The sequence below is a fragment of the Salvelinus sp. IW2-2015 genome, unplaced genomic scaffold (genome assembly GCF_002910315.2).
Source record: "Salvelinus sp. IW2-2015 unplaced genomic scaffold, ASM291031v2 Un_scaffold691, whole genome shotgun sequence".
Lineage (NCBI taxonomy): Eukaryota > Metazoa > Chordata > Actinopteri > Salmoniformes > Salmonidae > Salvelinus > Salvelinus sp. IW2-2015.
The window spans coordinates 185,589-199,369 of NW_019942596.1; the positions used below are offsets into that span (position 1 = coordinate 185,589).

Here is a 13,781-nt window from a genome sequence, read left to right on the forward strand (position 1 = left end):
GGAAGGAAGGAAGGAAGGAAGAGGGGGGATAAAGAAGAGGAAGGAAGGAAGAGGTGGGGGATAAAGATGAGGAAGGAAGCTGTGGGGGATAAAGACGAGGAAGGTAGATGTGGGGGATGGGCACAGGGGCTTTTAAGGTACTTGCGAGAGTATTGAAGAGAGAGAGAAACATAGCAACCCATTGGGCACACACTGCTTGAATCATCATTGTTGCCACTCCATAGCTGTTAAATTATGCTGAACAAACAAGAAATAGACGTTGAATTGACATCTGTGCCGTGGGAATGGAATAGGCAAAAAAAGAGGGACCCAGAAAATTGCTCTATTTTCATCTTCAACGAACAAATTCAACAGATGAAATGTCTCTGTTTCCCTCCCTTTCTATTAGTCTCTCTCTACCTCTCTTTCCCCCCACTCCGCCCATCCCCATGGGAGTTAGCACGACAGAGGATAACAGCAGACTTAWAACCAAACCACACAACTTCACAACACAATCCAATCCTTTCATTAGGTTTGCTCACTGCTCCAGGGTGGCTTGATAGACACATGCACCTGACGGCACTCCAATAGAATTTACATTGGCCAATTACCAGATCACCAGCAAGGACCACAGTGTCACARAGAATAGTCCTGCTGGCGTAACTCATAAAAGGGATAAACACACACAGCTGTTCTTGTCCATTCATGTTCTGTACTACGTCATGTTTCATGGTTTGTGTGGACCCCAGGAAGTGTAGCTGTTGCTTTCGCAACAGCTAATGGGAATCCTAGTAAAATAGAAAATACACACGCACGCACACACACACACACTCTCACACACACACACACACACTGGCAAGCCTACTTGAAGAGGTATTGACAACTTCCACTTTTATTTTTTGCCCTAGTTGACTGGTGGTAATGTGAAGACTGATTTACGGCCGATGTTAAGTGGGTTATGATGAGAACTAAGGAGAACGATCCCAACACCATTATTCATTTATGCAGCTCGGACACAACACACACAGCGAAGCCACCAAAACAGACCACACACACACACACACACACACACACACACACACACACACACACACACACACACACACACACACACACACACACAACACACACACACACACACACACACACACACACACACACACACACACACACACACACACCACACACACACACACACACAACACACACACACACACAGGGAAGCCACCAACACACATATACACAGCGAAGGCACCCCAATGTCATGCAACCCTACGGCCACTCTCACCTGAGTCACCTGAGTTTACCCACCATCCTCCTTGGTCCTGACAACGTGCCCTATCCCCCTGCCACTGCTTGACTCCTAGTGTGGTCAGCCCCCCGCGGCAACGGACGTCAACAGGAGCATGCAGCTTTTTTGGCCAATGTTCACATGTAAGAATTGACAAAGATGTTGATCGCAATGTGACTTCCTGGTTATCGTTTTGATGCATTGAGGTGCTGTTTTAAACATGTTCTTATCCTGAAAGAATGGTACCAATTCCCTTGATAGGAAAGTTGTGCTTTGTGTAGTGTAGCGAGGCAAWCTCTTTGGTAAAAGACKGGTTCTTGGCTGATGGTTTTGTAGAAACTCTGACAGACATAATGTAAAGTTTGAGCATATCAGCCAAGGTTAGACATATCCAACTTAGACAGTTATGCAACCAAAGAAGACAGGGACTGTGTCTACAGAGAGAATGCGAAAGCAGGTTACTGGTATTCACCTTGCAAGATTGAGTGATCTCTCATGTATAYAATACAGTCTATACGACCACCGTGTCTACAATGTCTCTGTAGAAATGTGAACAGGGGTTTCAAGGACATAGTTAATGATAGCTTCTCCACTGCAGCCAGAGGAGAAAGYGAGCAAGCACAGTGTTTGAGTAACAATATGTCAAATGTAGCAGCGTTCACAGGGGTGGGGGATTTGAAACATATCAGCCAGCYGCTGTTCAATTTCACATAGAGTAGCAGTGGACACCTGGCGCGTGACACTCTACCCACGTTCAAATCACCTATAGCTGCACTGATCCAACAGAAAAAGACAACAGAAAAAGCGAAGTCAAATTGGGATCCCGGAAGGTCTTAAAGAAACCCCAGTCGCACTTTCCGAGGTGAAAACTCTGGAAACGACTGATAAGGCCAGCCCACTGGATGGGGAAGAAGGACACAGACATCTCATCCCACTTCACGGATGCCGACTTATCACCGTTTCAAAGAGCGGCGCTGTTGCTGCTTTGTTTGAGCGCTTTTGGGATTTATATTAGAGGTCGATTTTCAAGTTTTCATAACAATCGGTAATCGGCATTTTTGGACGCCGATTATGGCCGATTACATTGCACTCAACGATGAGACTGCGTGGCAGGCTGACCACCTGTTACGCGAGTGCAGCAAGGAGCCAAGGTAAGTTGCTAGCTAGCATTAAACGTATCTTATAAAATACAATCAATCTTAACATAATCACTTGTTAACTACACATGGTTGATGATATTACTAGCTTAACTAGCTTGTCCTGCGTTGCAAATAATCAATGCAGTGATTTATCATCGAATCACAGCCTACTTCGCCAAACGGGTGATTTAACAAGCGCATTCATGAAAAAAGCACTGTCGTTGCACCAATGTACCTAACCATAAACATCAATGCCTTTCTTAAAATCAATACACAAGTATATTTTTTTAAACCTCCATATTTAGTTCAAAGAAATTCATGGTAGCAGGCAATATTAACTAAGGAAATTGTGTCACTTCTCTTGCGTTCTGTGCAAGCAGAGTCAGGGTATATGCAGCMGTTTGGGCCGCCTGGCTCGTTACGAACTGTGTGAAGACCATTTCCTCCTAACAAAGACCGTAATTAATTTGCCAGAATTGTACATAATCATGACATAACATTGAGGGTTGTGCAATGTAACAGCAATTTTTGTCTACACACCAAGGGCCTTTAATGGGTATTGAGTGCTATGGTCAGGCAGTATCCAGATGTTCATACCTCATACCGTGCCTGTACCATACCGGGGTAAACCTTTTCTTTGGGGGGGGCGCACAAAGCTAATTTAGGCAGCAGGGATGTTGATCCAGGAGTAACCACGAAACTTCATCTTGCAAGCTAGCCACTTWTCTAGCAACCAAATGCATAGTTGAAGCCCCGAGCTGGAGATCATTTATTTGGCCCATCCCTTTTTTTTACGGTATTGAAAATCATACCGTTGGTATTTCAAAATACCCCGGTATAGGGTATATACGGTATAGTGCCCAAGCCTATTGAGTGTTTCTCTCGAAAACAGGTGGTGTTGACGTCTTTATGGAACAGCATGACAGCTCACTTTGATATTGTTTTGACTGCGTAGAAGAAGTTGACTACTGCAACTGGATTTAACAAATCGACCCGGTGGCAAAATGTACTCATTCCAAACCTTGTGAAGTAGATACAATACACTACATTCTGGTAATACTTTGTTTGCCACATTGCAATCAGCAAAATGAACATTGGACCTCACAAGACAGGTTCAAAATGGGACTCTTCTTTTGTCTGGTGCACTCCAATGACAGATATTGAGCAGCAGATTGTCAGAGAGGTGGACAAAAAGCTTTGTTCACAATACCCATGTATTTTCCTGTCACTCAAACATGCTAGGCTGTCCATTGACCATCCAGACGATTAGTAAATACCAGACCTGTGTCAAATATGAATAAATGAATGAATTTGTATGTCTGATGTTATGACTATATTATGTTTCTCTTTTTGTTGTGGAATCTCTTTGAACGCAGTGCAATTTCTGTATATAATAGACATGTCTGTGAAAACACACAATAAAATACTATCCAATCTAATCGAAATATTTGAATACTTTAGAGTTGCCGTTGGTTAGGTGTGTCTAGTACAATGGAATAGTCCCAAAAGTACAAACCTCAATCTTGTTTGATCCAGAGTTTAATTGGGATATAAAATGGTTTCCCTCTAGATGAAAATCAAACAAGACGCTGGGGGGAATCACTGCAATTTAAATATATCAATTTCCCTCCAAAATGAGGATTTGTCTTTTGTTTTTCAAAGAGCTCTCTAATTTGACGCCACTGTGCTGTGTACCAATTTACGTTAAAGAGGTTTAACAACAAAGCCAGTGGGATATTTAGGGACCATAAACGCTTGTCGTAAATGGAGACATACGCAAAGCACTTAAAGCCATATTATATGCTTAGRAATCATGTATTACGCTTGGAGCTACAACAACACTCTGGAGGGGCAGTGGGATTTTGGATTCTATGATGATCCAAAATAACATTAATGAAATGAAAACAAACTTTGGGGACATCCGGTAGCAAATCCAATCATGCATTGAGCTAAGGAACTTCATTGGGACTTGAAGTTTGAATCTGAAGTTCACCATAACATCATTGAAACTTGTAATGTGTATGCATGAAAAGACATGAATTTGATAGTACACAAATGGCTTGTAGACATTATATGGCTTTTACACCAGACTCTATAATCAGACTCTGTAAGATAGACATACAGTGCATTCGGAAAGTATTCAGACCTTTTGACTTTTTCCACATTTTGTTACGTTGCAGCCGTATTCTAAGATGAATGAAATAGTTTTTTCTTCCTCGTCAATCTACACATASAGTACCAGTCAAAAGTTTGGACAAATCAAATCAAAGTTTATTTGTCACTTACAGTGAAATGCTTACTTAACAGGCTCTAACCAACAGTGCAAAAAAGGTATTAGGTGAACAATAGGTAAGTAAAGAAATAAAAACCACAGTAAAACAGACAGTGAAAAATAACAGTGGAGAGGCTATATACAGTAGCGAGGCTATATACAGGCACCGGTTAGTCGGGCTGATTGAGGTGTTTTGTACATGTAGATATGGTTAAAGTGACTATGCATATATGATAAATAGAGAGTAGTAGTAGCGTAAAAGAGGGGTTGGTGTGTGGCAGGTGGCAAAACACAATGCAGATAGCCCGTTGGTCGGGCCAATTGAGGTAGTATGTACATGAATGTATTAAAGTGACTATGCATATATGATAAACAGAGAGTAGCAGCAGCGTAAAAGAGGGGTTGGAGGAGGGGGTAGCCATTTCAACCGGGTAACCAGCCATAGTCCCGGTAGCCATTTGACTACCTGTTCAGGAGTCTTATGGCTTGGAGGTAAACACTGTTGAGAAGCAGAGAGAACAGTCTATGTCTGGGGTGGCTGGGGTCTTTGACAATTTTCAGGGCCTTCCTCTGACACCGCCTGGTATAGAGGTCCTAGATGGCAGGCAGCTTAGCCCCAGTGATGTACTGGGCCRTATGCACTACCCTTTGTAGTGCCTTGCGGTCGGAGGCCGAGCAATTGACGTACCAGGCAGTGATGCAACCAGTCAGGATGYTCTCGATGTTGCAGCTGTAGAACCTTTTGAGGATCTGAGGACCCATGCCAAATATTTTTTGTTTCCTGAGGGGGAATAGGCTTTGTCGTGCCCTCTTCACGACTGTCTTGGTGGGTTTGGACCATTCTAGTTYGTTGGTGATGTGGACACCAAGAAACTTGAATCTCTCAACCTGCTCCACTACAGCCCCGTTGATGAGAATGGGGGCGTGCTCGGTCCTCCTTTTCCTGTAGTCCACAATCATCTCCTTAATCTTGGTTGCGTTGAGGGAGAGGTTGTTATTCTTGCAYCACCCGGCCAKGTCTCTGACCTCCTTCCTATAGGCTGTCTCGTTGTTGTCGGTGATCAGGCCTACCACTGTTGTGTCGTCAGCAAACTTAATGATGGTGTTGGAGTCGTTTCTGGCCATGCAGTCGTAGGTGAACAGGGAGTACAGGAGGGGACTGAGCACGCACCCCTGAGGGGCCCCCGTGTTGAGGATCAGCGTGGCAGATGTGTTGCTACCTACCCTCACCACCTGGGGGCGGCCCGTCAGGAAGTCCAGGATCCAGTTGTAGAGGAAGGTGTTTAGTCCCAGGATCCTTAGCTTAATGATAAGCTTTGAGGGTACTATGGTGTTGAACACTGAGCTGTAGTCAATGAATAGCATTCTCACATAGGTGCTCCTTTTGTCCAGGTGGGAAAGGGCAGTGTGGAGTGCAATAGAGATTGCATCATCTGTGGATCTGTTTGGGCGGTATGCAAATGTGAGTGGGTCTAGGGTTTCTGGGATAATGGTGTTGATGTGAGCCATTACCAGCCTTTCAAAGCACTTCCATGGCTACGGACATGAGGATCGTTTTCCTGTTGGAAGGTGAACATCCACCCCAGTCTGAGGTCCTGAGCGCTCTGGAGCAGGTTTTCATCAAGGATCTCTCTGTACTTTGCTCCGTTCATCTTTCCCTCGATAATGACTAGTCTCCCAGTCCCTGCCGCTGAAAAACATCCCCAAAGCATGATGCTGCCACTACCATGCATCACCGTAGGGATGGTGCCAGGTTTCCTCCAGGCGTGACGCTTGGCCAAAGAGTTCAATCTTCGTTTCATCAGACCAGAGAATCTTGTTTCTCATGGTCTGAGTCTCTTTAAGGGCCTTTTGGCAAACTCCAAGCTGGCTGTCATGTGCCTTTCACTGAGGACTGGCTTCCGTCTGGCCACTCTATCATAAAGGCCTGATTGGTGGAGTACTGCAGAGATGGTTATCCTTCTGGAAGGTTCCCCCATCTCCACAGAGAAAGTCTGGAGCTCTGTCAGAGTGACCATCGGGTTCTTGGTCACCTAACTGACCAAGAACCTTCTCCCCCGATTGTTCAGTTTGGCCGGGTGGCCAGCTCTAGGAAGAGTCTTGGTGGTTCCAAACCTTCCATTTAAGAATGATGGAGGCCTCTGTGTTCTTGGGGACCGGCAATTCTGCAGAAATGTTTTGGTACCCTTCCCCAGATATGTGTCTCAACACAATCCTGTCTCGGAGCTCTACGGACAATTCCTTCAAACTCATTGGTTGGATTTTGCTCTGACATGCAAGGTCAAATGTGTCCTTTATATAGACAGGTGTGTGCCTTTCCAAACCATGTCCAATCAATTGAATTTACCACAGGTGGACTCCAATGAAGTTGTAAACACATCTTAAGGAAGATCAACGGAAACAGGATGTACCTGAGCTCAATTTCGAGTTTAATAGTAAAGTATCTGAATACTTATGTAARTAAGGTATTTGTCACGACTTCCCCCGAAGTTGGTCCCTCTCCTTGTTCGGGCGACGTTCGGCGGTCGACGTCACCGACCTTCTAGCCATCGCCGATCCACTTTTCATTTTCCATTGGTTCTGTCTTGTCTTCCATCACACCTGGTTCCAATTCCATTTATTACATGTTGTGTATTTAACCCTCTGTCCCCCATGTCCTTGTCGGTAATTGTTTGTTGTAGTGCTTGTGCACTGTATGCTGGTATCTACCGGATTTTGTTTGACCCATTTATTGAATTATTCTGTTGACAGTGGTTTATGGATATTAAACACAACCGTTGTAAGTCAGTTTCCGCTCTCCTGCGCCTGACTTCTCTGCCGCCAGTAGCATTGCATTACAGTATTTCTGTTTTTGATTTATTAAAGCATTTGCAAAAAATTATAAAAACCTATTTTCACTTTGTCATTATGGGTAATTGTGTGTAGATTAATGAGGAAATGTTGGTTTTCATCCATTTTAGAATTAGGCTGTAATGTAACAAAATGTTGAAAAAGTCAAGGGGTCTGAAAATATTCCGAATGCACTGTACATGTATGTCATGTCTTCAAGTTCTCTGTTGCCAAGGTTTATTGTCTGTTAGAACCTGAATGATCAATTGAATTGAATGACTTGCCCTCAATCATACACAACATGACTGTACAACACACTGTTGTTGTGCCTGGTGTACTACAAACACACACACAAGCGTGTGCGTGCATGTAGCGTGTATACAAAACTTTGGCACACAAACAACATTCTGCTTCTGAAAGGATGGAAAACAATAACACATCGCTGGGTTGAGAGAGAGTGCTTCAGATCAGAGTTCAATGTGCAGTCACACACACACCCACTCTCCTGCGGCACAGCCAYTCTGTTCGCTGGCAGAGGGACAGGCCACATGGGCAGATAGACCTAGAAAGTACAATAGAAAAGTTTCTGTGTCAATCAATATGGCCGCCATGAGGCATACGATTTGCCAATGCAGGGTTTTTTCCTTTTCTTCGGCTTGAATAGAAGGACAGGCACCATCTTTGGGAACTGGGCTGAGAAATTGCAAACGCTCCTGAAAGGCATGAACCTAAGGATACAGGGAAACCGGGTGGCTGGCCTGCTTAAGGGATGTTAGTACTCGCCAAATGCTGTCGTGGAAACAGTATTAAGAGAGATACATCATTTTTTCACGTGGCTCATGTGAAAAAAGCCTGTGACATAGGTCCATTATTGTTGACATCATACAAAGCCAATTATTGTTGTGTCGAAAGCTGACAAAAGATTGAATGGATATTCATGTCAATGTAAATGGTTTCATAGAAAGCAAATATTCTAACTAGGGTTGGGCGGTATTTCATACCTTCATACCGTTCCTGTACCATACGGTATTGCCAGCAGTGCAGACAAGGGGCGCTATTTCTTTCCAAGCATAAAAATTTAATTAAATGAATATAAAAGCAAGACAGCAGGGATCTTGATCGAGGACGGGACTAATTGTCTCAGCTGTAACCAAGAAGCTTGATCTAGCAAGTTAGCCACTTAGCTAGCAGGTTAGCCACTTAGCTAGCAAGTTAGCAAACAAATGCCTAGCTGGAGCCCTGAGCTGGAGATAATTGATTTATCACATCTTAGATACKTAACTTATAGTTAGTTTTAAGCAGTGCTACTTCAGCTACTCTGAACTGAAACGGCTTCATATCAATAGTCTAAAGTAGCTTCCTCGACTTGTCTCCTTTCCTTCATCTGCACTGATGTGAAAGGACTGGACTGGACAGGTGAAGCAGTTGAATAATTCGGGACTACAATTAGGACTTTCAGACCAGTGCAAATGAAGGACAAGAGACAAGGAGTGGGCGTCCCTTTAGACTGTTGAGATGCAGCCATTATTGATGCAGAAGAAGGAGAGGGAGCGCGTCAGACTGTTGAGATGCACAGAGAGAACTCTGTGCACTTACATTTAAATGAATCGGCCGTCCCCTCCTCAAAGATCAAAGATGTGCTCCCTAACAGGGCAGTCACAGACTGGGCAGCATAAAATGTGATCAAACTTGTAAAAGCACATATCAAATAAAATAAATTCTCTGCACCTGACAGAATGTTCGATTCTATTTACTGTATAAACTATTAAAAGACTCAAATCCAGGACACAGCGATTGTGCAATTTTGTGTATGTTTATATTAAATGGAAGTGATTACAATGATAAATAAAGATAGAGAGGGGGGTGGGACGAGGAATTACAGGAAGTCTTAATAATAATGATATTCATCACATTAGGGGGGGGGGGCTTAATATGACTGGCACAAATCCATTTTGCTTAAATCACCAAAAAATGCTCTGCGTTTGACATTAGGTCTAGGTTGTGACAAACAAACGCAACTAATAACATGAAACATCAAAGAAAAGAAAACTAATTTGGGTGGTAAAAAAATTGTCATTTAGCTAGATACACATTTCAGGAAACGATCAAACACTCAAATCTATCTACAATGTGGGTTCGTCTAGAATTCCAATCTGTCATTGAATGTCCAGAGCGGAACTGGAGCGCAAAGCATGTCATTTTGTATTTGGAGAACACACCAGTCTGTAATAATGTAGGACTAAATATATATTTTCTCAACAACATAACTTCTATCTGGCGTACATTTTATCTGTAGCCTATCAAAACACAATGTAATTCGTTTTTATGATATGTATATCATTGCGTTTTCTCACACAATAATGTCATAGGTTCTTATCACAGGGTTACATCAGTACAGTACTTTGGAATATAATCACTTGAATATAATCATCCAAACATACGTTAARTAATCACGCCASAGTACAATACTATAATGAATTTAAAATATCCACACTACACAACATACAACATAATCCTACATACAGCATTATCCTACATTATAATATCAAACACATTATATAATATCTGGTGATAATAAGGTGGTCGAGACACAGCAGCCCCACTCCGATCCCAATTCATAAAACCGAAATGCGCACGTGACGCATGTTCCGTCACTTAATCCAATTTTTCCATTGAAAAATAAAACGGAGAGTTGAAGATGTTCTCATTCGGACATCCCAGTTTAGTTACATGATTGATAGGATGTGAAACGCAATCCCCAACTAAGCATGCCGAGGCTGTGGCGCAAATGTTTCCTAAAATACACTGCTGTCCATCCTATAATTTCTCTTGAGTGGCTTCAGGCGGCGCTTGTCAATCAATCTCCGCGAGTCTATTTTTCATTCTTGGAAGAGCCTCATTCGTTGACACTTTCTAGTTATTATTTCATCTTTGCTCGCTCGGAGATTAGACAGAGAAGTATTTAGTTAGACATGGTTATTCGGTCTGGTCAGAGCAGCTTGCGCGTCCATAGACGGTTATGATACGAGAGCGATAATCTAACTTTCATGACATGCCTATTTAGGCATCCTTGACTAGCCTATATAAAATGTACCGGTATACAACATACATTGTTTGGGGTATAAAATCAGGCTACCAACATTGACACGGCATCCTCTATAACGCKCGGGTAGCTACCTCCAAATGCCACCGGGACATTACTTTCACCGTAGCTTTAAACCCAAGCTAAATTAATTGGGATATACCAATGCATTTTATTGATTTTCATCGATGTATGTAGTACGCCTATCACAAATTCTGAATCACAAATAAGCCTACTTTTCTTGTTCATTTCGAGATTTGCGCGCGAACAGTGTACACAGCTTTACCCAAACGCCGGTTTGTTGTTGTCATATTTCGGACTCAACTGTATCAAAACAACAATGTCGTGTCAAATACAACACTTTGAAACTTGTTTATAWACACAACACAATACTTTGGCTASTCCGACCTCATGCAYAATAGTATACATTACTCACCTGCATTCCTTAGCTTCTTGTTCCGGTAGACAGAGAATATCACCAAAAGGTTGCCCAAAATATCAACCACKATAGTGAATATCAGGAAGCACCCCAAAGTTGTTGTAACCCACGGGGGGCGATTCAACACTTCCTCGTACGGGTCCAGCGACGACCTGTTCAGATAAGACCCATTTATAATCATTGTATATTTTGTAACTTTTCCAATTAGCGAAATAAACGTGCCGCCCGTCCCATAATATGCCGTCTACATTTTGGACACGGGGATGCAGTGGTATTCTCCCGTGGGTTTCCTCCTCTCCATATTGCCCGTTATAGCTCCCGTAGACAACCTTCTGTTTACCCTTCTAGTCACAATGCTCGTGTGTCAGAGTCTACGCGTACATGGCTATATGTGTACCCATCACATTGTTGGTATGTGACATTGAGGCAACTTCAAACCTTCCCATGTTAACATTATGTTATTACAGTGAGCCTGTCGTGGGTGGTGTCGGGTAAGTGGTAGCCTAATGCTGCCTCTCAGCGCCCGAAAGAGGGAAAAACAGTGGACTGCACGCGGCGGCACTCCTTTATTTCCCGGTGTGTTTTGAAGCCTGGCTGCGAGCTCTCCTCGTAATTGTTGCTTTGCTTCCAGCGACTCGTCGTTCCTTTATTCATGCATTCGTTGATCCTTATTTTGAGGAATAGTTCATATTTTATCCATTCCCACATCGATTTATTCACACTTAAAAGAAACAGATAAAATGCACCTTTTTCTAACATATCAATCAATATAAGGATGTTGACTAGCCTATGGCATTATTAAAATAATCCCGATGATTATGCTTAATATCAATTATTGGAATTTATTCCAATTACTATGATAGAGAAAATACTATTTATTAAAATAACATATTTACTCATATTATGGAGAGACAGAACGATTTAGACAGATGTACGGATGTAAATCCAGATCATATGTTATGATCACAATATATAGGTCAGGGTGAGAGAATATAATGGATGTGCATCTCTCTCTCTCTCTCTCGCTCTCTCTCTCTCTCTCTCTTCCCATGTTAACATTGTGTTATTCTCTCTCTCTCTCCCTTCTCTCTCTCTTTCCCTTCTCTCTCTCGCTCTCGCTCTCTCTCGCTCTCGCTCGCTCTCTCTCTCTCTCTCTGTCCCAACAGCATGTGTTGTAATGCAGAATCCACATGATTAGTATCTACAGAATATCAAGATAAACTACAAACTCTAACATAGAAACATTCATTGCATCTCAAATGGCACCCTATGCACTAGTTTTGATCAGGGCTCATTGGGATCTGGTCMAAAGTAGTGCACTATATGGGAATATGCAGACTTATAGAGACAGGTTGAGGAGACTGCCTGTAGCTGAGCTGGGGAAATGTAGTGGAACTGACTCAAAAAGCCAACACACGGTTAAGTTTATTTTACCAAAGGAAATTGCGCCCCTGCGACCTATAAGTACATTTATGATCGCTTCTTTCTGCACAAATGCCCCMCACACACACAGACACACACAAATGTCAGCACATGGCAGGTACTTTATTCCACCTACCCTTATACACACGCACACACATGCTGTTGAGGGGTTGTCACCCAAACCTCCTCTGCCATGTGAATGCAACTTTAATGTAGAGACTTCCACTAATATGTCTGCTGTGAGGAAGGCAGTTCATTAAAAATGTTGTGTGGGCTATGTCTCTCTCACTCTAATTCTCTCTCCCCTTCTGTCTTTCATTCACTCTCTTTCCTCCAGCTCTCCTCTCCCCATTATCCTTCGCTCTGTTGTGTGGTGTGTTGTGTGTGTGTGTGTGTGTGTGTGTGTGTGTGTGTGTGTGTGTGTGTGTGTGTGTGTGTGTGTGTGTGTGTGTGTGTGTGTGTGTGTCTCAGTGAGTGAGTCCAGATGCCGTGAGCCAGACCACCTACTCAAAATAGTCTGTCTCACAGTAGAAGGTAGGTCCATCTGTTCAAATTACCTTTACAATCAACCCAGAACATCAGTAGATTACGTGTTCGATTAACGTTGTTAAGGGCTAATTCCAAACCCTAGGGTCTAGGCTTGGTTATTGTCAGCATATTTATCCTTTACTACAAGTAAATTAGGCTCCTAATTATCAGACTGATTACTTCTGCACTATCATTCTGGAAAAGTAACCATTGAGGCCGTTTTGCCCGAGTGGTGTTGCAGAAAAACCCATTTTATAGTAATTGGATCATATTCAACCAGTCAGAAAACAGAAGCCAAAGCGCCGCATTTTGCAGAAGTAAAAGAAACGCATGTTGTCTTTGCAGAGAAAGGCACATCGAGTACCAAGACACAAACCAACTAGGTCTCACAGTCTCACGTCACAATTAGACGTTCGTCCATGTTTCTCAAACATCAACTCTCGAAGTATATTAGTGTAGTGTTTTAAGGTTACGTTTAGGCATTAGCTTAGAATTTTTAAGGTTAGGGTTTAAGTTGAGGTCGTTAAACCCCAAAATCTTAAAGTTAGGCATTAACTCAGAATGGTTAAGGTAAGGGTTAAGGTTTGGGATAGGCTTGAACAAAAATCTCGAAAACAACTTTCTATCGCTGGATTCGAACTTGCAACCTTTGGAATCAGAGGCAGAAGCTTAGCAAAACGCCCTAGCAAAACCAAAACCTAATTTAAGTTAACTGCGCTCACTGTTGCCCCTAGTGGCCGGTTTCCACATCGTCTCCCGACGTCCTTGGACATGGATGGACGTTGAATACTGACTTGCRT

At 42.8% G+C, this 13,781-nt stretch overlaps 1 protein-coding gene across 1 annotated transcript in view; it reads right to left on the reverse strand.

Moving 5' to 3' along the window:
* Positions 1-11,306, reverse strand: part of mtnr1aa (melatonin receptor 1A a) — a 55,600-nt gene extending 44,294 nt beyond the window's left edge. The window contains exon 1 of the mRNA XM_024135957.2: positions 11,029-11,306. Coding sequence (XP_023991725.1) covers positions 11,029-11,212 — 184 coding nt within the window. The 5' untranslated portion in view covers positions 11,213-11,306. The remainder of the gene's footprint in view (positions 1-11,028) is intronic.
* Between the last annotated feature and the right edge of the window lie 2,475 nt (positions 11,307-13,781).